Source organism: Rhinolophus sinicus, chromosome 15, assembly GCF_057876585.1.
Source record: "Rhinolophus sinicus isolate RSI-liver-muscle chromosome 15, RSI-T2T, whole genome shotgun sequence".
Lineage (NCBI taxonomy): Eukaryota > Metazoa > Chordata > Mammalia > Chiroptera > Rhinolophidae > Rhinolophus > Rhinolophus sinicus.
In genome coordinates, this window is record NC_142515.1 from 105,054,088 (window position 1) to 105,081,868 (window position 27,781).

The following is a 27,781-nucleotide window of genomic DNA, read 5'->3' on the forward strand; positions in this document are numbered from 1 at the left end:
TTCTTTTTTTCTTACATTTTTAATTTATCAGTATTTTCTATAATGTGTTTGTATATCATGGTGGGGAAAACACTGCTTTATGCATTTTTAAAATAGACTTTATTTTTTAGAGCAGTTTTAGGCTCACAGCAAAATTAAGAGGAAGGAACAGAGATTTCCCATATCCCCCTCCCCCACACACGCCCAGCTTCCCCCACCATGACCCCCCACCAGAATGGTGCATTTCTTATAACTGATGAACTCACATTGACACGTCATTATCACCCAGAGTCCATAGTTCACATTAGGGTCACTCTTGGTGTTGTCCATTCTATGAGTTTAGACTAACGTATAACGACATATACCTATCATTATTATTTCATATAGAGTACTGTCACTGCCCTAAAAGTCCTCTGTGCGCTGCCTATTTATCCCTCCCTCCCCACAACCCCTGGCAACCACTGATCTTTTTGCTGCTTCCACAGTTTTGCTGTTTCCACAGTGTTACACAGTTGGAATCATCCAGTAGTAGCCTTTTCAGATTGGTTTTTTTCACTTAGGAATACGCATTTAAGGTTCTTCCATGGCTTTTCATGACTTGATGCTTTACTTCTTTTTAGTGCTGCATAATATTCTATTGTTTGTATGGACCACGGTTTGTTTATCCATTTACCTACTGCAGGGTATCTTGGTTACTTCCAAGTGTTGGTGGTTATTATGATAAAGGTGCTGTAAACATCTGTGTGCAGATTTTTGTGTGGACATAAGTTTTCAGCTCCTTTGGGTAGATACCAGGGAGTGCTATTGTTGGCAAGAGTGTGTTTAGTTTTGTAAGAACCTGCTTAATATGTCTTCCAAAGTGGCTGCTCCATTTTGCATTCCCACCAGCAATGAATGAGAGTTCTTGTAACTTCACATCCTCGCCAGCATTTGGAGCTGTCAGTGTTCTGGATTTTGGCCATTCTAATTGGTGTATAGTGGTGTCTCATTGTTGTAGTTTGCATTTCCCTAAACATGGGATGACATCTTTTCATGTGCTTTTTTTGCCATCTGTATGTTTTCTTTGGTGAAGTGTCTGTTAAGGTCTTTGGCCCATTTTTTTAATCAGGTTATTTTCTTATTGTTGAGTTTTAAGAGTTCTTTGTATACGAGGTGTGATCACAAAATACGGTGTATGTTTAAATAAAAAAAAATTTTTATTACAGTAAAAGACACATTGCCATGAATCCCCTAAAAATATTCCTCCTTGTTTTGAACACACTATCCCATTGTTCTTGCCACTTTCTGAAGCAGTTGTGGAAGTCCTCTTTCGTGAGTGTCTTTAGTTGTGCAGTCGTGGCTGCCTCGATGTCCTGAATGGATTCAAGACATTCACCTTTCATGATCATTTTGACTTTGGGGAAGAGTCAAAACTCACATCGTGCCAGATCTGGTAAATGCGGTGGATAAAAACACACTGCAGTCTTTTTAATTGACAGAAATTGCCGTAACAGAAGCGATATGTGACACGGAGCGTTTCCATTGTGATCACAAAATACAGCTAATGTTGCTGCCGAGTGCCATCCAATGGAAAGTCAGGGATCTTCAATATGTGAAGTGGCTTATTGAACCTTAGTAACAGTGTGTGACAAGTTTCAACTTATTTGGAGCAGTCAATTGGGTGTGAGCTACGGTTGAGAGAAGGTGTGTTTTAAGGTGTGCCGTTAATCATCCTCCATCATCACAACGCTCTGTGTCGCACATTGCTTCTGGTATATGGCAATTTCTGTCAAGTAAAAACATGGTGTGCCCTCATCCACCTTATTCACCGGATCTGGTACCATGTGACTTCTGGCTCTTCCCCAAAGTCAAAATGACTCAGGACATCGAGGCAGCCACGATAGCACAGGTAAAGACATTCATGAAAGAGGACTTCCAGAACTGCTTCAGAAAGTGGCAAGAATGATGGGATACGTGTGTTTGAAGCGAGGGGGAGTATCTTGAGGGGGATTAATGGCAATGTGTCTTTTACTGTAGTACATTTTTTAAAATTTAAACATTCCCCATATTGTTTGATCACACCGTATGTTATGGATAATAGTCCTTTATCAGATGTGCAAACATCTTCTCTCAGTCTGTGGTTTGTCTTTTCATTTCTCTTGAACACTGCTATTTTAAAAACATTTTATTGTTCAAGGACAGGATGGGGTAAAGGTAGATGGTTTATTCAGTGACTAATCTTGAGTACCTACCTGCTATGTGTCAAGCACTGTATTAGGCACTGAAGTCACAAAATAAAACTCAGCTCCTCACCTGAAGTTGATCCAGTTGAAAGGGGCAGACGACAGGTGAACACACAAGCATGGTGGTATTCCAGGCACGCTGAGAAGGGGGGGCAGATCATGTAGGAAAAAAGTTTTGAGATTGTTCTATTGTTCGTGAGTTTAATGTGAGCTCTGTTAGGATGAGGCTTTTTAACAAATTGAATCCAGTTCATAACTGGATCAGAAATGCATTAATCCAAACCAGGATCTCGTTTTAATGACCTCTGCTGGTCAGGTGACATTTGGACCACTGCGGGGCCAAAAAAGAAACATGAATAGCAAGACCACCTCCAGGAAAGAGACCAGGGTGATGTAGAAACAGGAATGACTGGAGCACATTGAAGGGGTGGGTACACCCTGGTGCTTTCAAACATTCTCTTTTTTTTTTTTTGAGAGCCATTGATTTAGGCCTTTTTTTTTTTCTTTTCTTTTTTTAAGATTTTATTGGGGAAAGAGAACAGGACTTTATTGGGAAACAGTGTGTAGTTCCAGGCCTTTTTTCCAAGTCAAGTTGTTGTCCTTTCAATCTTAGTTGTGGAGGGTGCAGCTCAGCTCCATGTCCAGTTGCCATTTCTAGTTGCAGGGGCGCTGCCCACCATCCCTTGCGGGAGTCAAACCGGCAACCTTGTGGTTGAGAGGATGCGCTCCAACCAACTGAGTCATCTGGGAGCTCAGCGGCAGCTCAGCTCAAGGTGCCACATTCAATCTTAGTTGCAAGGGGTGCTGCCCACCATCCCTTGCGGGACTCGAGGAGTTGAACCAGCAACCTTGTGGTTGAGAGCCCACTGGCCCATGTGGGAATCGAACCGGCAGCCTTCGGAGTTAGGACCATGGAGCTCTACCAGCCTGAGCCACCGGGCCGGCCCTCAAACATTTTCATAGTTATCAAGCGTAGGAAAGAGTGGACTTGTTCCTTGTTGCTCCTGGTATGGAGTATACCAGTGGATGGGACAATTGCTTTGTCCTCTTTAGCTTCAGATTCCTCACCTGTAAGATGATTACACTGAAGCTGATGACTTTTAAGGTTCTTTTGAACCCTAAAGACCAGGAGAGCAGATTTAGTTGAATACGAAAAAGGATTTTCTAGCTGGCAGAGCTGTCCAGTGGAAATGTTTGCTCATGGAGTAGTGAGCTTCCAATTGCTGGAGGTATTCAAGTTGGGCTGAATGCTATTGATTAGGGATACTGTAGAAGGACAGGAATGAGGCTGACCTCCAATCCAAAGTCCTTTCCAATTCTTAGAGTCAGGTTATTAGGTGATTTGAAAACTGAAAGGTAATGTTGAGTAGGGGATATACCTCTAGTTGCATAGTATTTGAGTCAACATCGTCACGTAAGCTCTCTCAAACATGTTTATAAATGAGTCCCAACATCTTCAAGGGACCCTTCTGGGGTCATTTTAGAAAGGATGAAGAGAACTATTCCAAGGTGTGTCAGGACTCAATTTGCAGCCCCAGGGCTATTGAAAATTGAATTTGGTCTTTAGGAAAAGCGAGAAGGTGGGGGTTAGGTGGAAATGTCAAATAACAGTAAATAAAATAGATTGACACATAGAAGACTGATGTGTGTATTAGCCAATTCTAGTCAGGATAATGAGTGAATCAAGATGGGGACCTTTTAATTGAATGGTGGGTCCTCTGCTTAGCTGCGGAGGACCTGGGAGTGCCCTTGACCTTTCCTTCCTACTTCATGACCCTCACTGCAAGTTTGCATCACCGTGTATAGCATGGTACATGCCAGCCTGACACCGGGGATGATAGTGAGCCTTGCGATTGCTCTGTAGTTTTAGTGATAAAGAGAACGAGGGATGGATCAATTTAAAGAAACTTTCTTTTTTAATTTAATTTTTTTAAGTGGGGGAATATTGGGGAACAGTATTTTTCTCCATTGCCCACGAGCTCCAAGTTGTTCTTCAGTCTAGTTGTGGAGGGCGCAGCTCAGCTCCAAGTCCATTCGCTGTTTTCAATCTTAGTTGCAGGGGGTGCAGCCCACCATCCCATGTGGGAATGGAACCAGCAACCTTGTTGTTGAGAGCTTATGCTCTAACCAACTGAGCCATCTGGCTGCCCCTCCGGCAGCTTAGTGACAGCTCATTGTCTTCAATCTAGTTGTGGAGGGCGCAGCTCACTGGCCCATGTGGGAATCAAACTGGCAACCCTGTTGTTCAGAGCTCGCACTCTAACCAACTTTGCCATCCGGCTGCCCCAAGAAACTTTTGACTGGGATTTTCCAGGAACGCATATATTCACTTTACACTGGACAATAAATTTGTGGTTTGAGTTTAAAATTTTTCATTTTTGTTATTTTTAGCTTACATGTAGAAAATTAGATTGAGTTTAATTTTGCCTAAAGTGTACTTACATATATGGTTTATTTAGACTCCACTCTGATTAGTTAAACTTTTTAGATTTTCTTCCTGATATTTTTGGATGACTTTTTTTTACTGTTGAGGACACTGCTAGGGCTAAATCACGTAGCAAATGTTTCTTAGAGAGCTCTGCAAAGAGAATAGAGGTTTATCTCATCTTCAGGAGACATCGTAACATGATTTCTGTCTCTGTGTGATTCAGACTCACATTTTGGCATTTGAAAAATCAGCATTAGGCAAGAAAGTGCTTGCTCTTCACATAGAGTAAAGCAGTTTTGGGGTTCACGACCTAGGGAATGAAGTATGTCAAAATATAAATATAAATCTAGTTTTAGAAGTATGTCAAAAATATAGGCAGAACTTTATAGTTCTAAATACAGTTATTTAGAACTAGAGTTGGAAATCTTTGTGCACCAGTGATAAAGGGCCCAGTTCTCTTTTAGCGCCCAGTAAAAGGGCCCAGTAAACCTGGGACCCACACAGTGTGTATATGGCACATCAGCTCTGCTTGTTGAATTGCTAATCGGTTCCCTGAGCCACATAGAGTGGGTATGGGAAAAACTTAGGCTACCCTGTGCTTTTTATTTTTATTTTCTTTTAAAGCAAAATACAATAAGAAGTAACACTTTTCAGCCTTTTTTGTCCTTGGAGTATTGGGAAGTCATAAAACACTTTTAGTAAAAACAGCCACATTCAGTGGCTGTTTTTCAAAGTGCAGGGGGAATGAAAAACTCCCTCTCTCTCCTCTTTCTCTTTTTCTGCTGCTGCTAGAAATGAATTGCTCTTGGTGTGCCGTTCTTAAATTCATGTGTCCTCTATCCATTTTAATCTTGTTATCTATTTTTATGGTGACTGTCGCCATGGTACTCTGTGCTCTTTACATAGCACAACAGAGATTTCAGATGTCTGATAGGACAGCTCAAAGTTCTGCTGCAGCCAGCAGAGAAACTGTGTTTGAGTAGTTCTTTTTTTAAATTGAGTATAATTTGCATACAATGGAATGCTCAGATCTTAAGGGCGCTGGTTAATCAGTTTTGACAAATGCATTTGGGACAGAACATTTCCATCACCCCAGAAATGTTCCTCGTGACCGTTTCCAGATTATCCTCCCCCTAACCAGAAGGACCAGAGTTCTGATTTCTAATATCCTAGGCTAGTTTTGCCTACTAGTTAGGTTCTTAACATTAGAGTTTTGTGTTTCTGAGGACTTTATCCATAGCGCTTTGAAGAGATGGAGGGGGTGTGTGTTTAAAAATCAGCATTCTATGTGGTTAGGTGGTCCCACGGAGTCAGTGATATTTTGGAGCCTGTCTAATGGGGCATTCAGATTCTTCCTTCTCAGTAGTCCACGGGACCCTGATTAATGTTGGGAATCCCCATCTCCAGAAGGGAGAGCCTGAGGCACAGACAGCTAGGCCTGGTGTGGAATGAGTGTGATTGGGCAAGAGCTGCCATTATTGGCACGCGCGCGTGTGTGTTGTGTGTTTGTGTGTGTGTGTGTGTGTGTTGGAGAGCTGGAATCCTCAGCTAGAAGAACTGAAATGGCTCTGGGACATCCCTTTGGATTACCCAGAAGCCCCCTGACATACTTTCTCTTTTTTCCTGCCTCTCCCTTGAACTAGCATATAAATTTAACAATCCACAGAGTTACAGAGTTGGGCTTGTACTGTTGAAACAAGATCCGTGTTGCAAAGCCCAGTGCTTTGCACTGCTGAGCTCTCAGCCTCCTGGGAAGCATGTGTCAGATTTGGGTAGAAATTGCCCCCAGACACATTACTGAAATGTACTGAACAGAGTCAGTTTCTTTCTTCTTTCCTTTTCTTTTTTCTTCCTTTCCCTCTCTCTCTCTCTCTGCCTGCCTTCCCTCCTTCCTTTAAAAAATTAAATGGTTAAATCAAATTTTCATTACATAGGTAGTACATGAACACATTCTGTGCAGGGGGAAAAAATACAAACCTTTTAGAGCAAACAAAATCTTCCCTGACAACCACTCCTAATCCAGTCCTTCCCCAGAGGTTAACCACTGTTACAAGTTTGTTGGTATTCTTTAAAAATGCTTCGCATACTTGCGTTTATACTTATAGAACTTTAAAAAAGCGAAGTGTATTGCATTGCAAGTATTGTTGTCCTTACTCCCCCCACCCCACCAATGATATATCTTGGTGATCGTTAGCTATCCGTACGTATAGGTCTTCTTGACTTTTGTTTAACTCCTGAATGGCCTTTCTTAGAATCAGAAGGCTAAACTGTTTAGCCTTCCCCCTAATTGGTGGACGTTTATTTCCAAGTCCTGTACTATTACAAATGTTGTTACAATAAACTTGGCTGCACTTGCCTCTTTATAACACAGGTGAGTATTTCTCTAAGGTAGATACTGAGAAAGGGGAGTTGCTGGGTAATAGGGCACAGTACTTTACTTTGAAATCCTAATGAAGACACATGACAAGGTCAGTTCCTAGCTTGGACTTCATGGAGGCCAGGGCATATTTGAAGCCTGCTCAGATATGACGTGATTGTTTTCTTAGCCTGGGGTGGGATGTGGGGTGTGCTCACTGTGTGCCCCCCCACGAGTCAGCACTTGTTACATAGAAGGGTTGGCGTTGGGAAGGGTTCCTCTGAGCCCCGTAGTTCATTCTGTCTGGTCCCTGTGAGGACGTCGGCCTGCATGCTGATCGCCATGGTATGTGGAGAAGTTATAGCATGGACGAGCAGCACGTTGTGGACTGGATGGCAGATTCCTTTTTTTTTCACTTTTATTTATCGAGCAGCACGTTGTGGACTGGATGGCAGATTCCTTTTTTTTCCACTTTATTTTAAGTGTGTTTTGCCAGGACCCATCTGCTCCAAGACAAGTAGTTGTTTCAATCTAGTTGTGGAGGGTGCAGCTCACAGAGGCCCATGTGGGGATCAAGCCGGCAACCTTGTTAAGTGCACCGCGCTCTAACCCACTGAGCTAACCGGCTGCCCCTGGGTGGCAAGCTCTAAACTCAGTTCATTCCCTTACTGGAGACCAGTTACACACCTGTGATTCTTCTCCGTCCCATCTTGAGAAAACAGAGTCCATAACCCTTAAATGCTTAAGCCCAGGGTGAGGTATTCGAAAGCACTTTAGTGTTCTTAAAAAAAAACCACCTAGAACACTGTCATGTACTTTTATTAACAGTTTCATTTTATGTGGAGAAGGATCGCGTGTGTCTCTTATTTACAGTTCTTGACATCATCTCTAGATCTCTGAAAACTCTTGGAAACCAAGAAAATTCACCGTTGTATCAGGCCAGACTCATGCCTTTCGGAGCCAGTGTGACAAGGGAAGACTTGGCTCGTCTCTCTTGAAGGGCTCGCGCTGGTGTCACTGGTCACCCGGCTGGTGAGAGGCAGATCCCGTTTGCAGCCTTAATTATTTCACATGCATTTGCCTTCAGATCCCTTGAGCAGATGTTCATGAAAACAGTTCTGGTTCTGACCCCAGGGAAACCCCACTGTTGCATTCAAGCAAGTGCCCAAACCCAGTAATGCATTTATGTTGCCTTCTTTTGGGGTACTGAGGTGTCTCCCCCTCTGGTCTCCCGTGAATGTTAGCAGGCGCTCCCTCTTCTGTTATTGCAGGGTTTGCTGATGAAGTTGGGGCCTCACCTTATCTCTCCCGTTTGCTAGATTCTCTCCGGGCCCTCCTGGCCTTGATCTTTCTGGCCGCTTGGGCCTGCCCTCCCCCTCACACAGCCCTTTTAGGAGACTGAGTGACTGTCTTCTGTGTTTACAAGTTATCGTTTTTCGTTGGGCAGCAACCAGTGTTCCCATCCTCTGATTTTATAGGGAGTAGGTGGCAGTGTGTTTCTTTTTGTTTTTAGTACTTTTGCAGTGGTGCTGGACAAAAGGATTTTGTGTGTGTTTGTTTTGGCCTTTGTGACCACAGTAGGATGACAGTCTGATCTGCAGTGATCAGAGGTCCCTTTACTCGGTCCTGGCTGTTAGCCACAGAGCTCTTACATGATTTTGATTTTTTTCCCCCTTAAATGTGTTGCCCTGTCCTTGTCAATGTTAAAATTTACTGGCTGCTTCCCTGTAATCGTTCCCTACGTTTGACTCGGCACTACCCAGTTTGGTGTCTTTTTTTTTTTTTTTTTTTTTAAGGCTAACATTTACTGAGCACTCTGTGCCACTCACAGTGCTTAGTACTCGAGGTACATATTTTTTCCTTCCTTCCTAAGCTCCTCTTTCAGAGGAATCAGAATCTCTAGGAAGCAGAACTTGACGACTCTTAAGAAACGAAGGCACTATTGAAAAAAATTGCATCACCTCATCAAATCCTCAGATTATCCTGTGGAGTGGGAGCTGATGTTTTCCTCATTTGAGAGGTGAGGAAACTGAGGCACAGAGAGGTGAGGCAATTTGCCCAAAATCACATAATTGGGAATTCAGAGGTTGTTTGTAACCCTGACTGTTTCTGGGGATATTTGTAAAAGTATGAAATAAGAATAATTGTAGCCTTGATCGTGGGGGGAGCCCCCTGCTTGATACTTGGCTGTTGTGATGTCCGTTTCATTTCCCTTCCATGCCCAAACCACTGACACCACAGTAACCTCGTGGTGACTTAAGTTTTTCACTAAACAGGAGTCTTTAAGAGGTCATTAGTCTAGCCTCTTACTCCTCTTCCTTGATGCATAATTTTCCTGTAGAATATAGAAGAAAGGGTATATATTTGGGAATCAGAGGTATTTGAACTCACGTCTCAGTTGTGTCACTTTCTGGCTCTGTGGTCTTGGGAACATTACTCACCTCCCTGAGTCTCGGTTTCCTTGTCTGTACAGTAGAGAAGAAGGTGATGATGATGATGAGAATAAAGTTCCTCTGAGGGATGAAATGGGATGCAGTCTCTGCAGTGCTTCTGGCACTTAGGTCTCTGATAAATGATTATCAGACATTAGAACATTCCTGAAGGAACATCAGTCTTTGAAAGGCTGCAGACTGCACAGGGTTCCGGTTTTCCTCTTGCCCATTGTCTCTGTCAGTTATAATGAAGTAATGTGATGCGACTTTGTGGCCTGTGAACGTCCCACTGCCTTTTCCCTCAGAAGACTCTAGTCTGCTGACTAGAATGCACGTGGCCCTGAAATGAGTACAGGCTACCTGCCGGCCTGATGCAGGTGAGAAGCCCTGTGGTGCCACCCTCCTCGACTGTCCTCGCGTGGGCAGGGACTCGCCAGCTCTGTGTAACCATGGCCTGTGCGTCTTGGCCTAAGGAGCGCCCGTTTCATCCTTCATGCCTCTCAAAACTCAGGCACCTGGGCCATCTGGTCTCTGCGATTGATCCGCAGTTATTTTGTCACTTTGGCTGAGAACGGACATCCTCACCAGTGAGTGCTCTGATCAGTGCTGCCACCCTGTCCATTTGACGAGAAACAGCCAAGAGTGGACACCCCAATATCTTGAGCTCAGACCGGGATGACCACTCATTCAGTCTGTTTCCCCACCCCTGTTCCGTCTTTGAACTCATCCCCAGTCCCACAATTATTGGGGCGTGAAGCTTCCTTAAGTGGCCTCCTTTCAGAAAGGTGCTTCCTTCGTGGGTCATGCCTTGGGCAAGCCTCCCTCCCCCACTAGGCTCATTTTTCACTGTGCATTTAAAAGATCTTCCCTTTATGGTGTCTATAGTCTTAACTTTGGCTGACTTTGTGTTTCCTGGGGGAAACGTGTCTGTCTCCGTCACCTTCCAGTCACTCAGCAGATTTTTTTATGTTTTTATTTATTTTTTAGATTCGTAACACATTTTACTTCAACTTATGTCAAACACTTAAAATTTTAGCAGTGCACACTGAGATATGTGACTTCATGAGATTAACCCTGAAAACCATCTTTTTTTTAATTTTTTTTTTTTATATAAGGATTCCATGTCAGATTGCTGGCTGTTTTTTGCATTTTCCTGAAAGAAGCGAATTCTGATTCATTCACATAATTATACAGCACAAAAACATGAGTGTAGCTCTGGAGCATATGCAGTGCTTTTATAAATAAGTGCTGGATGTGGGATCCAGGTGGGAGCTCAGTTAGGCCTCCAGTTCTTTAAAGGCAGGGCCCGAAGCTTAGGCTTCGTAATTATTCTCTTCAGTTCATTGGCAAGAGCCAGACACATGTGTTAAATATCAGCCGATTTCTAAGAACGCGGGTGTTTGTGTTCTGTGATGCCCCTTTCCCTGGGTTTCTGGTGAGTCGGTGTGGAATTGTTTCCTGTGTGGGTCTCCACTGGTGTGAGCCGGATTCACATACAGGACAGCTGGGACCAAGGACCGAAGCGTCTGCACTGGAGGTAGCTCACAGAGGCTGGCCCGGCTCCACGTCAGGGAGGTTTGGCTGCAGCCCTTGAACCACCCTGGGCAGGGCACCAAGCCTGAGATGTGGGCTCAGGGGAGGAGAGCAGGATTGGGAGGCTCTGCTGAGAGGGAGGTGAGGGGCCAGGTCACGTGGGAGGCTGCAGCGGCCGTGTCCTGGCTTTGTGCTTGGTGTCGAGCTCTCGGCCCTGAAGCCGGGGGTTGGTTCACTGTGGCCAGGCCTCCAAGTGGGATGCGTTGGATCTCTCAGTCCCCCTCTCTGGTGGCATTCAGTTTTGTTGTGATTTCAGGGAACTAGTGGCTCACCCGTGGTCGGCTTCTTGATTTCCTTCCTGGTCGGTAGTTGTATTACTGGTTAAATGTCCTTTGACCACCTCAGTTCCCAGATGCCAGCTTGACAGTGGCTACTGGGCATTCGGAGTGACCTGTTGTGTTATATAGCGCTCTAGCCCCCCGTCTAAAATTGGGGAGCAGGGGAAGGAAACACGTCTGTTGAGATCCTTCCAGATACTGAGCACGGTTCTCATCTTTCCCAGGAGAGGTGGGAACTTGACGCTCTCACCTAGTGGCTGCTCTTTCCCTGCAGAATCCCCCTCTGCGGTGGGCCTTGGCCTAGCTTCTCCTGCACAGGCTGGGTGTCCATTTTGCTGGGCCGGTTTTAGTACTTCAGTGGCACCCAGCCTTTCTTTCCCTCAGCCACAGCACTCCTGGGGGTGGGAAGCATTCCCATTGGTGTAGGAGGGAGTGCTCCCCTAACAGATAGGCTGAGGAGCTGCCCCTCATCCTGAAACAGAAAAGATGAGTAGTCAGTTGGGGAACGAGAATAAAGGGGAAAGTTGGGTTACACGTTGATCTGCAGAAGCCTGGTTACCTCCCTTCTGGCCAGAAAGATCTGTTCCCATTGGCCAGTCAACCCTCCTGGTCTTGGAACAAATTCTGGTTGGTATCCAGCTCTTATGTCAGGTTTTCAAATGTTATCAGTCACTAGAATGTTCTGTCATCCCAACAGCACCTGTTGTAGTTCTTGTGCCTTCTATCCAAGATGACGGCGTATTTCCCATCAGCTTACACTTTGGACAGTGGGTCCCGGGTGAGGCTTGGATTCCTGAGGGGGCATCTGAGCCCCTCACTCTGTTCCCTTCCCTGTTTATCTTTCCTGGCTAGCTGTCTCTGGAGGACAGATCTTGTCTGCGTGCGCATGCTTTCTCGCCTTTAATTTTGGATCTCATCCCCATGGCCTGGCTCCCAGACCAGGTGACATCTTTCTTGGGCACCTGCTGCCCTGTGTGCTCTGATTATCCACCACGGGAGAGGGCCGCTGCCTTTCTGTTACCTACTGATTCCAGCCAGGCCAGTTACCAGGTGGTTCTCACCCTCCCTACAAGCCCTGCTGCCTGTTTATTTAGTGCCATCAGGGAATGTCATTATTCATTCAAATGACTGTTGAGTTCCAAGTAGTTTTTCTATTTTTAACCACTTAAATGAAAACATATAAAAATCGAGTCTGCATTTCTCTGCCTTCTTAAAGGAGTGAGACCATAAGAAACCCTTTTCCTTACGTCTGACGATTGGCACCTTGGGCATCATTGCCGCAAAGGCTTCCCTTTCCGGCCTGTGCACCACTCAGGGCCTTGTGCTCATGGGTTAGCTAATGTTAGGCTTTTTAAATTCTCACCTCCGTGTTTTACCTTTTTGGGATGGTTCTTTCATTGCTAGCTTTTGCTTTTCTTTCCTGTAAGTGCCTCTAGATCTCTTCTGCCCAGTGAAACACACACTTTTTTCCTCACAGCATTGTGAAGATCAGAGAAGGCAATGTAAAGGCATCAGGGCCCCCAAGCCTTCCATCCTATACCCCTGTCCTGAGCCCTGGTCCTGAGGCCTCGTCCTGCTGCTGGTTCTCCACTTGTGGGGAAGAGAGAACTGTACCAGGGAGCAGCCAGGAAAGCCGCAAATACCACTGCTTGCAAGCTTGGGCAAATAAGTGACCTTCTTGAGGAACCTCAGTTTCCTGAGCTGTGAAATGGGGATTATATTGTTCCTCCATATTTTCTGGAGTTTCTGGGAGGTCAGGAAAAAAAAAAGGAAGCCCCCAAAGGTGTGTATCAAAGTGGGTGTAAGCCCAAGTGCCATTCAAGCATTCATTCATTGGTGGTTTGAGTTAATATGCGGGTCTCTTACATGCTTACTCTGAAAACAGAGAGAACTGTGAATTCCTTGAGGCTTGTCCTCCTGGAGGTACTCAGCTTCTGGTTCCCTCCTTCCCGCAGGCGCTGGGTAAAATGCTGTGTCAGCAGTCATCCATCTCCCCGCCTCCTTCTGCAACTCGCACATAGTTTTAGCACAGTGTAAATCAGGTTTAACCACTGCACGCACCCGCACGTACACATGTGCATTCGTGCTCTCCCTCCCCCCATGCATGGATACAACAATGCCGAACAACCTCACTGCTTCCCACGGCACATTTTCAGTGTGGGTTTACTTAGGCCTGCGTCCTTATATAGTATGCTCTACCAGTTTTCATGACAACACTACTGTCTTAGAACCGAGTTTGAACACTGAAACTCTCCCCTTGCTTTTGATACCTGTCTTCATTTTGGGCAAGCAGCAGGTATGATATCTTAGAACACATTATTTTTTAATTTGGGGCTCTCCCACCCACGGGACTCTCATCTACTTAAAATCATAAACCTGGTGGGAGTAAACAAGATATGGCTTCTGCCCTCAAAGGGATCCGCCAGGCTAAGCGAGATGCGGTCCTATTGTCTCTAGTAGAAATAGTTACAGTTTACTAAGCCCTAACTATGTGCCAGGCACTGTGCTAAGAACTGTCTTGTGTAATACAGAGTAATGTACATATGACAGCGAGGAACAAAGGGCACTGGCAGTGGTGGTTTTGAAAGCAAACGGGAGCTAGGTGTGAAGGAAGAGGAAGTGGGCTCATTCCTGGGTAGAACTGTGAAAATGCATTCCTCCCGCCGACGTGCAAACAGAACATTCTCTTTCATTTGATTGAATGGCTGTTGTGCATTTGGGCCAACAAAAGTATTTGTCGATCAGGGTCATTTATTATTTGCTGGAGAAAATTCAGAGTAACCAGGTCAGATGACCTATTTCTATGGCCCAGCTGGTAGAATATGGAAATAGCACTGCTATTTGGGACTCTGATTTTTCCCCTTCCATTAGTCTATTATATCTATTACAGTAAATGGGAAGGCTGGATGCTCACTTACAGGGGATGCTGTGACCAGGATTCCAGCCCTGGATGGGAGATGGGGGACCTTTAAGGTCCCTGTCAATCCTGATACTCCATGCCTTTAATTTTGTGGGTACTCTCAACTGTTACCCATTGTTGCAGTGTAATTCGGTTTTTAAAAATCGTCAGAAAAATACGGTAATTTGTGTGCTCTGAAAAATCAAATGGTCATTCTCTGAACAGCTGATTTAGGAATGTTGGCATTGAGTCAGTCACTAATATGCTCAGTGCTGTGTATCTTAAGCTTGTGTTGTGAAAATCTAAAATGCACACCCCGCGTTTGAAAAATGGTATAACGGCCTGTTTAAATAACTTGAGAGATCTGGACCTTTTAGCTCAGACCCTTGGCTCCTCTCAGAGCAGTTTCTGTCCAAAGTCAGGCTGGGCAGATTCCTTTGGGAAGAAAAGGTCAATATATGCTCAGTGAAGTGAGTAGTTTTTTTACTTTTTATGGAGAAGGCACCCCAGAACAAAAAAATAAGACAGGAAACCACTGGGCGACATTTGCATGGTGATGCTGGGATATGCCAACTTGTATCTGCCACGTTCAAATATACTGACCTTGCACACTAAGGACCCTAAACATATCTGCATATAATTATAAATATGCTGCAGATGTACTTGGCATCTCTCAACAGAGATTGTCCCTGGCTAAGAATTGCTGAACAATAATTGGGAATTCTATTCTCCACTGGGTTATGTTGTAAACGAAGAGATGTGATTTGTTACATTTTGACCTTTGGATGAGCTTACAACATCACACTGAAAAAAAATTGAGTTAAAACTTTACAGATTTAAAAGTAAAACAATGAGCAACTTTCTGATAAAAGATGAAGGATGATATGCAAATTATTAGCCAAAGAACTAAAAAAATCAAACCGTTGTTCTGTGCAGTGGTTACCCAGTAGTGATCATAAAATAGAAAACTGAGGTTTAGTAGAGAACCTGAAACAGTTGGCAGAGGGTTGCCGTCCCTCACCTTGACCTATAAATTGTTCATTAGAGAGGTTGTAGGCACCCAAGATTTAGCAAATGGGACTCTTACTCCACTTTTTACTCTCCTTAAAACAAAACAAAACCCAAAACTATTAGTCATGTAATGAATCATTTTGACTTATGACCTGTGTCCTAGAAGTGCCGCTAGGTGATGTCATGGCTTGCTGCAGTGTCCCCGGGTGGTAGGAGAGAGCAACCATTGTGTGTGAGTGCGTGTGCACACGTACGTGTGCAAAGACATGTGGTTGTCTGGCAACAGTCACATGTCAAATAGCAATTTGCAACTCAGAACCACAGAGAGAGTTTGTTTTCCTCTTCTGTCTGTTCCAGTTATTTAACTGATGGCAGATGTCCTCATTAAGAGCTATTAGCACATCAGAATATGTTTGCTGAGCCTGGGAAGGGGCTAACCCCTTTTGGACATTGACCAAAATACATATTCTAGGGTAGCCACCCTCTCCTGTTGGTGACAACAGTAGGAGTGAGAAGTAGGAGGGCCCTGGATCCCCTTAAAACTTGACATCGGTGACGAATCTCTTTTTAGCAGGAGTTTATGTTTCAGTCAAGGAATTTCATAGTTGAGAATGTAACATTCATAAAGCGAGATCTGACTACATGTGGAAATGTTGTTATTGTTATATCCTGAAAAGGGTGTTTCTTGATTTCTCTTTGCTGTATCAGAACCAAATGGCAAATTAGGGGGTGGCTCGTTTATGTGGACCTTCAATAGCTCCCAAGAAAGAAACTCGATAAGGAAGTAACTAGAAGTAGAGATCAGGGAAGAGAGGTTTGAAGGTGGCTCCAGTTAGTTTGAGAGAAGCATGCTAGGAGAGAGGGTGGGACCCTTGATCCAGGGTGTAAAGTAGCAGGCGATCCTGGAAAGTCCCGCTAAGGTCCAGAGTTCACCTGGCTCCTCGACCCACCTGCATGGCAGACCTCTGGAGGTGCTCTGACCCACTGCTGGGTGCTTGAAGGACACTGTTGATGGTGCCCTCTGTAGAACCCTGTAATATCCTGAGTGTCCTGATAAACAGCACGGAGAGCGGCATTGATGCTGTGCCACCTACATTTAGTCTAGATTTGTATTTTTCACTCCCATGCTATCAGTGCTAAGTATAAACTTGGCTAAAATCTTCCTTAACTTTTGAGACTGATTATGTTATCTCTCTGCACCCTCTCTGAGGGCAGTGTGTGTATAAAGGTCTTCCCAAACCACTGAATGATTAACAGTGACTTGGACGTTGAACAAGGTCAGACTAAAGCATTGACCTCTGTTTTGAAGGTGAGAGGCTAAGATGCCAGTGGAGAAGAGATTTTCAAGGAAAGAAAGCGCACAGGAAAGGGAAGACTTGCAGGATGGGAGTTGGTTTTTCCTATCAAGGTTCACTGAGATAGAAAAAAAAATACCATGTAGATAAAAAGCAACTTAATCGGTGTCTGATTTTGAGAGATCCCATACCTCCTGGAATAATGGCAGGAGCGTGACCTTTGACATCAGATAGATGTGAGTTTAACCCCCAGGGCCGCTGGTTCCGAGTTGTGTGGCCCCAGCAGCCAAGTTCTCTGTGGCTCAGTTTTCTCATCAGAAAAATAAGACCATATGTTCATCTCACGTTGTTCTGAGGATTAAATTAGATGCAATGTTGAAAGCTAGGGCCTGTTAGGCACTTACCAAGGGCAGTTTCCCTTCCTTCTTTCTCTTCTGCTTTTAAAAGTGAAGATTTGGACTTACTATAAATGAATAAAATAAAGCGTATTTCAGTGTGGAATTTGGGCCAATTGAAGGAGAAAGACCAGAGAACGAGAGCAAACACACATGGGAGCAAACCGGAAGTGGGCAGGTTCACCAACTTTATGCACATCCAGCAGGCTTTGGAAGGTATGGGTTCACAAACCCAAATAAAAAGTATTTTTTTAAATTAAAAAAAAAAAAGAAAAGAAAAGAAAATGCTTACAAAAACATCGTCAGTCTGTTAGCCAAATAGTTCAGGCTTGGTCTGGAGACTGGAAGCCCAGGAATTTTGGAAATACTACTTTCTTCATGTTCAGTGGTAGAAACCTCAAACTTCCTGCTGTGGAAAGTGGGGGTGGCCACTGCGTTCTCTGGTCAAGAGAAGGGTTGTTTTTCCTCTGGATCGATGCTGCCATCTGATGTCTCTGAGTGGCACTGCGGCTTCACCTCTAGCTCTTAGGGGCTCAAGTGGAATTAAATCGAAGGGTCGGAGGTTCTTGTTTCTGGCTTGAGGATTTAAGGATGCAGGTAGGTAGACGAGTGAGTTTTCAAAACCGAGTTTGCTTGGAGATACACTTTTTTCTTTCTTTTTTCTTTTTTTCTTTTTTTTTTTTTTTGTAGTGGTCAAGAATTTACTCCTTACATTTTCCTTCCTTTTTATTGTTACAGTCAAGTTTTCCAAGAAATGTTATGGAATGTGAGGTCACCAGACACCTGAAACAGGAGCTCTGTAGGACGCTGTGACTCTGACCTTTTCCTTACCTTTGCTCTGCTTTTTAGGGAATTCATAGTGGAGATACCATGCTATCTGGTTCCAGCCCTGGAAGCTCTGAGTAAAAGACTTATAAAAACCCTTCTCCTATCACATTTCACAGGGTGTGAAGAGCTTCTACGGGAACCTTCTCATTTGCTCCCCCCAAGGTATCGGAGAGGTGAGCATTAGCATTGGGGTGTATAGATGAGGAAAGAGATTCTGAGTGGGGCCTGACCCAGTGGTCTGAGGGCACATCTGTGTTTTTCACTGAATCTCACGTGGGGAGACTGTGGGTCAGTGGAGGGATTTCTCAAGAATCAGCTCGTTGACCAATGCGGATCCCTGAGGGACCTGGAAGGTAAGGGTTCTTCATTTTTGGAACGATGTCGGTGCCTGAAGGTCAAGGAGTGGCCCAGAGAACCCCTGACGGCCCCACCCAGCCCTGGTACTCACGGAGTGCCAGGGTGGTTGGAACCCCTCATCTCAGGCAGGAAGACTTTGACTCATGAAACATTAGACTAGGGTTTCTAGTTTGGATCTTCTCCCTAGCTTTCCCCCTCTATAAAATGTGGAGGGTGGCGTTACCCAATTCTCTGCTTTCCAGAGTAGGAATAATGGGGGTGGGGTACAGGGACGCCTCAGAGCATGTGAAATGATGCGTGCCGTTTTCAGAACAGTTCCTGTTCGCCTAGGCTGGTCCTCCTTTTGCATCACCCCATTGCATGGGTAGCTGCACCACATGCTGTTGGCGGCAGGCGTGCAGGCAGCTCCGAGGCCATTAGGGCCCCTGGATCTGGAGTCAGGAGACCAGATCTCGTTCAGGCTCCGGCACCAGCTTTATCACTGTGGACAAGTCACTGAAGCCTTCAGGGTTAGTTAGTGTCCTCAAGTATAAAACAAGGAGAGGAGAGTCGGCATGGCTCGTGTCTGTGGCTCTTGGTAGTTGTGGAGCCAGCCAAGCTTGAGCGTCTGCAAGTATCTGACAGATGTCCTCATGCTCTGACTTATCAGTGCTGTCATGTGCCACGTAACGGTGGACCGCATGTGTACGACCGTGGTTCTGTGAGATTATAATGGAGCTGACAAATTCCTGTGGCAGCCATCCAAGCATCGTAGCCATCGTAATGTGGTAGCACAATGCATCACTCCTGTGTTTGTGGGGACCCTGGTGTAAACAAACCCACCGCACTGCCAGTTGTCTGAAAGGATAGCACATACCATTATGTATAGCACGTAATACTCAGTAATTATAACAAATGCCTATGTTACTGGTTTATGTATTTACTATACTATGCTTTTTATCCTTATTTTCGAGTGCACTCTTTCTCCTTACAAGAAAAGTTTGCTGTAAAACAGTACGCTGGGTTACACTGGCAGCAACCTCGTACGTCTCATGTTTACCGTATCTCTGAATCGCATCATTTTCTCTTGTGCTTGATTTAATCTCGTGTTGTTTTGTACAGTAACATGCTGTACAGGCTTGTAGACAGGGAGCCACAGGCTATGCCACACAGGCGTGTAGTAGGTGTTACCATCTAGGTTTATGTAAGTGCACTCTGTGATGTTCACATAACAACGAAATCGCCTAATAACGCATTTCTCAGAATGTATCCCCGTGTTAGGCCGCACGTGACTGTGTCATATATAGGAATCCGACCTAAGGAAGCGGTCGTGGGGGGTGTGTGTGTGCTGAGGTTGGGCTCAGAGGATGCTCCCTACAGGCAGAGCAGGTCAAACCGCACAATCCCGGATATAGCCCCGACGTACAATAATCAAGGGTTTGTTAAATTAGCAATGATTGCATCCGCCTAAGAAAATAGTGTGTGGCTTCTAAAAGTGATTTTCTAGAATGACATTTCATGACGTAGTGAAACCTGCACAAGATAGTAAGTGAAAATTCAGTGTCCCAAACTGTGATCCCATTTTGTAGAAATAAAAGTACGGAAATACATGTATAGGGGAAAGCATGGAATGCTACATAGGCAAGATGGGTATCTCTGGGAGGCAGCTTTTTGAGTGATCTGTTGTCCTTTGTGGTTCTCAGTATTTTCTAAGTGTCCTATGAGGAATGGGTGTTACTTTTGTACAAAGGAAAACATGGTAAAAGTTACTTTACAATGTTTCATCCATTTTCATGGACACTCACGGCTCCTGCTGCGTGTAGGGTTCTGTACTAAAAGCTGCCTGATTCTTCCCGAAAATGGATAAAGGACTCTGTGTCCCCTTTGTCTCCACAGGAAAGGCAGCAGCATGGCCAGTGTATTGTCCCGGCGCCTTGGTAAGCGGTCCCTCCTGGGAGCCCGGGTGTTGGGGCCCCCCGGGGCCGCCCCACCTTCGGAGCCTCAGGCGGAGCTGCTGGAGGGGGTGGCTCCCCAGCCCTTCCTTGCCTCTAAGGACACTTCCTGCCAGGAGCAGCCCAAGGAAGTCCTCAAGGCTCCCAGCACCTTAGGTCTCCAGCAGGTGGCCTTTCAGCCTGGGCAGAAGGTAAGTTGATCCCCACGTGGACAGGTGTCTGTCTGATCTTCCCAGGTTCGGGGCTGGCAGGCCAGTGGTGCCCTGAGTGATAGGCTGGAACCTCTCTGGGCACAAGTGTGTGCACAGACCTTTTCCTTGTAGCCCCGTGGGCCCATGGACAGCAGGCTTCCCGAGAGAGTGCCCCATCAGCAGCAGACCCGGGGCTCCTCCACAGCAGCGCTGCTTGGAGGAAAAGCTGGCAAGACCTGACATCTGACATCCTGGGCTTACACTTACTCAAAACCTCAGTTCCAAGCATGGCCAGAGTTCCTCTTAGTGCCCCTCAGTTTGCAACTTTACAAAACAAAGGGAAGAGTCTCAGGTTGCAAAGAGAAGATGTGTCTCTGAATTACCTTGACATGTTTTTAAGAGAGGGAGGTGTTTGTTTAGTCAGAATACCACTTGAATTTTTTTCCCAGTGTTTTCTCCCCTTGTGACAGGGCCCAGCTATCACCTGTATCTGATATTATCACTAGATCCAGGTACGTGGGCTTCCCTTTCATCGCCGTCTCAAGGGCCCATAAGTAGAGACTCTATCTTCTGTCTCCCTGCTAAGGCTTCTGTTGTCCAGGCCTCGATTCCCAGTGGTAAGGCAACCAACTGTAGGCAGCCCTTGAGAGAGGTCAGCCTACCTGTCCACCCACCCCTACCATCTTGTCCCCAGGTAGACCCAGAAGTCTGTGAAGGGCAAAATGCAGGGTGAGCAATTCAAGGCAATAGTTGGGAGCCAGCAGATGTATAGGGCTTCAAAGGCAAGGCAGGGCCAGAAATCAGGACGATGGACACAGATTCCAAAATGATTTGATTGGAGAATTTAATCCATTTACATTTAAAATAATTATCGATATATAATGACCTACTATTGCTGTTTTCTTCGTTGTTTTCGGACTGTTTAGTAGTTCCTTTGTTTCTTCCTCTCTTGGTACCTTCCTTTACGTTTTGTTGATTTTTTTGTAATCTATGTTTTGATTAGTTTCTCTTTATCTTTTGCATATCAGCCATTGGTTTTTATCTTTGTGGTTACCACAAGGCTTACAGAAAACATAGTTATAATAGTCTATTTTAAGAGGATAGCACCTTAGCTTCAATTTCAGATTCCAAGTTCAGAAAAAAAAAAAAAAAAATCCCAGAAACTGACATGTTCACTCTCTCCATATAGAGAGTTTATAAGGATCTGTTTTGGAAAGAACTGACCCACTGTGTCTTGTCTGGGTGTTCAGGTGGGAAGCAGACACCTGGGGGCATCTGCTTGAGTTGAAGATGAGTCAGAGCATGCAATGTGTTTGTGGATTTGGCTTCCAGAACGTGGGACGAGAACTACCGAGTGCTGATCACAGGTTGCTGTTTTTCTCCCTCCCCCACCCCCAGGTATATGTGTGGTACGGGGGTCAGGAGTGCCCAGCATTGGTGGAGCAGCATGGTGGGGCAGAGGAGAAGGTGACTGTCTGGCTGTTGGACCAGAAGTTACAAATCTGCTGCAAAGCGGAGGAGGTGTGGCTGGCCGAGCTGCAGGGCCCCATTGCCCAAGTGCCACCTCTAGAGCAGGGAGCCCAGGTGCCAGCCTACAGACCTGTCTCCAGGAACATTGACGTCCCAAAGAGGTTTGTGTGGGAGAACCTGGGCTCTGGAAGTCACGTGGGTAGTGAGGCAGGGGGTTGTGGGAGGTCTTGTGATGGGGAAGGAATGTGGAAGTCCTAGGTGTCCGATTGTCAATATGTTGGACAGATGGGACACAGAGAGAGGAGAGGGCATCCTTTAGAAAAACCCAGCGTGGTATCTTTTCTTCCTCATAACTCCACGATGGGTAACATATCTTTGGTTTGGCTAAGGGCTGTTTTTTTCCTCCCTTTATAATTCAACTAAAATTAGTTCTTAGTTTTTCACGATGAGATGAGGGAGAAAATGGCTTAGATCAAGAGTCAGCAAACTTGTTCTGATTGAGCCAGATAGTCAATAATACAGGCTTTGTGGGCCAAGCAGTTTCTGTCACAGCGACTCAGCTCTGCTGTGGTGGTGTGAAAGCAGCCACAGACTGTACGGAGACAAATAGGCAAGGCTGCACGCCAATAAAACTTTGCTTATGGACACTCATATTTCAACTTTATACAATCTTCGTGTGTCACTTGCCAAGAAATAATATCCTTCTTTTGATTTTTAGAACCATTTGCAAATTATAAAACCATTCTTTGGTCACGAGCCATGCAGGAAACAGGCAGCCGACCATGTTTGCCCCGCAGCCCAGAGATTGCAGGCCTCTGGCTTAGATATTGTTCCAAATCATTGATGTTGACTGGAGAATGTAGATCTCGCTTTAGAATTTTATGATACGATTTTTCCCCGAGAACATTTATATATATCCTGATTTCTATGTTATATATACTCTATGTACATTGAGCTTTTAAGATTAGAAAAGACAATCTGTCGATGGAGATTGTCTTCTATACAGGATGTGGAAGCAATAAGCCCCGTCCCACCTCTCTTTCTGTGTCTGCGGGCACTGCTGCGATGGATAGTGCACCCAGTGTATTGAGACCAGAACGACATTTGTGATGGTGAACTCAGTGGAATGTTGGCAGATAACTTGTTTTCCTATTCTGTGGACATAAAAATACAAAGATCATGTAAAAAAGGGGGCGTGGGGATTCTAATATGTTTAATATATTAGCTGCTTGAAACCCAGTCACATATTTTGGTGGATCTGAATTGTACAGAATGGATTAATACAGTCCTTTGGAGTAGATGAGCCACCTATACTTATACTAATACTTGAGCCTTAACTTATAGACAGCTCTAAATTTACTTCCACATTATGTAACTTTATATGGATTTTTAAAAAATTACACGTAAAGTTTTATAGACCTCTGCTGTGTAAAGCATTGATATTTGCATCAGGAGATTTATTTTCGTGTTTCTGGTTTACTTGCTCGTTGGCCTATTTACCAGGTTTTGTTGATACTCAGAAGCTCACAGAATACCTAATCATTTTTCCTGGGGGGAGAAGGGGAAGGAATTGGTTAGTATAATTGTTCCCACTTAAATTTGAATGTAATTTGGGGAAATGAAGGCAATTTCAGGCGTCTGAATTCCAGCAGGCGTCTTTTATACCCAGTCTTCATTTCATGGCTTTGACTCTTCTCCCTTCCCCCAAATAAAATTCTCTATTTTAAGCTGCAGAGTTAGAGTTAGGACGTGAATTCAGGGGAGAATGGAGCTGCATCTGGGTGTTAGCTGATACTGTAAACGTAATTCAGAATGAGTATGTTTCATGAAGAATGAGGAGAGACCTTCATGCTTTATATAACATATACACACTGGCTGATAGGAATAAGGGTGTGTGTGGGGGGCAGTCCAGAAATATAAGACGATCACGTGACCAGCAGTCTCAGGAAGTAACCTCTGGCACTCACCCTCTTGAATCCAGGAAGTCGGATGCAGTGGAAATGGATGAAATGATGGCTGCCATGGTGCTGACGTCCCTGTCCTGCAGCCCAGTCGTACAGAGTCCTCCTGGGGCCGAGGCCAACTTCTCTGGTAAGGAGGGGGCCCACGCGGGTTCTGGGTGCAGCAGAGGCCCATGACTGACTTCCTCTGGTGTGAGCAGCTAATCGCCAAAGGACTGGCCTGGTGATAGGATTTTGGAGTTTCTTCTCACATGCATCCCAGGCTGGCAGAGTGACATTGAGTTAGATGCTTCCATTCCTTTTCCTCAGTTTCCTCATGTGGGGAGAAGTTTCCTGGTGCAGTGTGAAGATGATTGAGTAGGGGGCGGAGCCACACTGGCCACTTGAGTAAGTTCTGTGGGAGTAAGTCCGTGAGGCACTTTGGTGGAGGCCTGAACAAGGCCAGAAGAGGAATATTTAGTTCACAAAGGTAGAATCCTACTAAATGGTCCACTAGTGGCCTCAGAAGATTCATGCCTCTGTTCCAAGTGCTGAATTCAGCCTTGTAAATTAGTGTGCGCCTACAGGCCGATGACCTGGAATAAATGAGCCGAAGTCTAAAATAAATCTAATTGCTTAATACAAAACAATAACATGACTTCACAGCAAATTTGTAAATGAAAGGAAAATTCTTCCAGTGCGACCCCGAAAATACAGAGGGTGCCAAAAAAATGTATACATATTTTAAGAAAGGAAAGCTGTATTAAAATTGTAATGCTCAATATATACCGATAACAAAAGATGAATATGAGTCACGTTTGACTTCTGCAATTACAAGAGGTGCTCAAAGTGGTTACCATCAGTGTCCGGACACTTCTGATTACGGCGAACTACTGCTTGAGCAACATTGACCAAAGTGTCCACTTGTATCCATTTTTTTGGCACCCCCGGTACATTATCAGTAACACAAGAGGAAGAAAGGTTGCTGGATATTAGTAGTCTGATGAGACTGGTCATGAACCTGAACTTTTTTGTTTGAAATTCGTTACAGGACTGCCTAACTTCCTCCCAGGGAATAACTTTTTCATTGGTGAGATCTAACTGAATTGCAAGCTACTTAGAAGCTTATAGGAAAATATGCCGTTAACTCTGAACATACACCATAAGGAAAGTGGCCTTTGCAAGTATCCCTCATAAGCAATCTTCCTAGATAGAAAGTCAATTTAAAGGAGAGATAAAAGCATATTTGCTTATGGCACCCAAAGCCCGTCATCAGTGATGAGACTGCGAGAGTAAGTGCTTGTGTCAGAGGGCCCCTGGAGGTGAAGCGTAGCATTGTGCACCTGCTCTGTCAGTACTTGGTGCTATGCAAGCAAAATGGGGAGGAAAGGAGTCAATTTTAAGCTCTGAAATTCTATGAGTGTAGCAGATCCAGGAGGTTGGTCAATAGGAGGAAGACTCAGGAAAGTGTCATAAAGGCAAAAAAAATCACTGACTCCAATTCCCATCAGGTTGTTTGTGTATATATGTGTAGAGTATATACGTACGTGTACACACACACACACACACACACACACACACACACACCAACACCAGTATATACACATCTAACTGGTAATATGCCGTGATCCTGGTATCTGCAGTCCCTTTTGGACACAATTTTTAATTATTTTATTAAAGATTTTTTTCCCTATTATATTTCTGATCTTCTGGTTGAAGTTAATGGAAAAATAAGGCTTCCTTGGCAGCTAATGATGTTGAAATATTTTGCAAGGTGAGGTCTACACAACAAACAAACCCTTGCTCTAATCGTGGATACTGTTTGCACAGAATCCACAATTCCCTTTGGTCTCTGTACAGTTAGGGTGGCTCTGTGTGTGTGTTTGTGCGGAGAATAGAGGGAATGACAAATATTTCAGAGAGGCTCGCCGTCAAGTCTCACTGCTCTGCATTTGCAGAGGAGCACTTTGTTTTCATGGTGCAGAAGAATACCTGTTACCCTGCCCCGGAAAATCTTATGATCCAAGGTGCATTTATGTTCCTCTTACAAGGCATAGATTCATTTACGATATGAACTTTTTGCTTTGTTCTCTATTTTTCTTCCTTTGTATGCCAGTTTGCCAGTTTCCGTGTTGGAACCACTTGAATGGTTCTCTGTGGAAAGCTGCTGTGTGGTAGGGTTTCCGCTCTTTGCCTGCCCTTTGTCTCCAGAGCCCTGGTCACACTAGATGTAGCATTCTGCTCCCTTGCCCTTCTCTCCCTGAGTGGATGTGTGGGGGCCCTTGACCTAGTGCCGTGCTGGTGGGTCCTGAGATCGTCCCTGAATGCTTACCCTGTTTTAAGCCCCGTGTGTAGATGTCATAAATGCTTGGTTTCCAGGAAGTCATAGCTCTGAGACTTGGTAGTGATATTGACGGAGGGAAGAGTTCGTCCATCCCATTCTGTGTCGGTGAGCTTCTCCCAGCATGTGAGGTCTCATGAAGGAGAGCCTGAATGGGGGACCTGGAATGCTGGAAGTCTATTTCAGGTGTCTAGATTAGCCCAGAAGCGGAATATGGAACAAGATGAGCAAAACGCAGTAGGACTTTTATCTTGGCCACAGGGGATGTGGCCGTCGATCTCAGAACCCAGGGTCAGGAGACTCTGTTGAACGCCTGCCCGTGGTGGGTGTTGGGGCTTTTGGGTACATGGCCACCATACCTGTATGTGTGATAGTTTGTGGTTTTCTTCCCTGTGTATCAGAATTTCAGATTTTTCTGTACTGTAGATGAATCTGGATTTATGGAAGAGTCTGGGTTGGGCCTAAAGCAGCCTGAAGACAGGCAGTTTAAAAACTGAAACATTCATCTGTTTGACTGTGATCTTCCTGTTGAGACACCCTGCAGGGAGCAGGGCAGCAGGTTCAGGGCCGTATGGGGCATGAGGGCCTCCTGTCATCTCTGATGGCGCTGGATTGCTCACGGAGCTTATCTTTCCTTCTCTAAACATGTGACTTCTGGATAAAAGCAGGAACGACCTGAGCTGTAACTACCTCTGCTATTGGCCGAATGGTTTTTTCTTACATGCAGCTTTTGATGAACTTGCCTGGGTTTAAAGGATCGGAAAGCATTTTTCAAGAAAGCCTGGTCAACAAACTCTTAACTTGGCCTTTCTATCCTACTCTGCTGTGGGGAAGGCTTCCCATGAGGTGTGTGTGTGCGTGTGTTCTCACCCACCCTTTTAGGCCTAGAGGCAGGAGAGGCTTTTCCCCTCCCCCTCCCCACTCTCCCTTTTTTTTTTTTTTAACATATAAAGTGAGAAACACATTTTAATTAGGCTCTCTTTCTGTTAATAACATACAAAACGAAGTTGCTGTGTGTGTTGTTGGTCAGTGATGATCAGCTTGGCTGTGGCAGGAAATGTCCACTGGAGCAGACAGAGCAGGGCTACCCAGCATTTCTGTGATGTATGGACCCGGTCTTCATTTTTACCGAAGCTCATAAAGGGGAGGTTTGGGTTTTTTTTCGTCCTCCTGGAGTGGCAAAGCCAGGCACAGCCAGAGCCAGGAATTGGATTCAGGAACACAGACTCCAAACTAGAATTTCCTGGTCCCTGCCCTGGGCTGTCTGTGAGGAATCTGGTGTAGACAGGGCCCTGCCGGAAGCCCTGCTTGGGACAGGCCTGTGAGCGTCCTCTGTCTTCCCTCCGCCAGCTTCCCGCCAAGCCTGCGACCCGTGGAAGGAGAGTGGCGATGTGTCCGACAGCGGCAGCAGCACCACCAGTGGGCACTGGAGCACGAGCAGTGGCGTTTCCACCCCCTCGCCTCCCCACCCCCAGGCCAGCCCCAAATATCTGGGGGATGCCTTCGGTTCTCCCCAAACTGATAATGGATTTGAGACCGATCCAGATGCTTTCCTGTTGGATGAACCAGCGCCACGTAAAAGAAAGGTACGTGGCACAGTGTGAGCATGCGCTTAGGCTGGTGGGGCTGACGGGCTGACACCTACGTGGGGCCGTCTGGGGAGGAGGTGGGGCCCCACAGGTACCTGGGCATTCTCAGGCTCCATCCCGTTCCAGCTTTCCTTTGCTGCTTCTGTTCCCTCATGATGTTCCCAGGAGCCCTACTTAATGCCAGTTCTTTCCCCTTTCCACCTCGGCCCCAATTCCAGCCTTCTTCGCTGCTCTCCTTCAGAGGCC

At 45.3% G+C, this 27,781-nt stretch overlaps 1 protein-coding gene across 5 annotated transcripts in view; it reads left to right on the forward strand.

Annotated features, from left to right (window-relative positions):
• ZNF395 (zinc finger protein 395) overlaps positions 1 to 27,781 on the forward strand; it is a 53,190-nt gene that overhangs the window by 17,816 nt on the left and 7,593 nt on the right. For 4 of the 5 annotated variants that reach the window (XM_074338353.2, XM_019733194.3, XM_074338354.2 and 1 more), the window contains 4 exons: positions 19,949 to 20,195; positions 21,594 to 21,826; positions 23,647 to 23,756; positions 27,297 to 27,532. In XM_074338353.2, coding sequence (XP_074194454.2) covers positions 19,962 to 20,195; positions 21,594 to 21,826; positions 23,647 to 23,756; positions 27,297 to 27,532 — 813 coding nt within the window. In that variant the 5' untranslated portion in view covers positions 19,949 to 19,961. Of the gene's footprint in view, positions 1 to 17,832; positions 17,890 to 19,948; positions 20,196 to 21,593; positions 21,827 to 23,646; positions 23,757 to 27,296; positions 27,533 to 27,781 lie in introns of all 5 variants that reach the window. The other variant, XM_019733198.3, reaches the window with a different exon arrangement.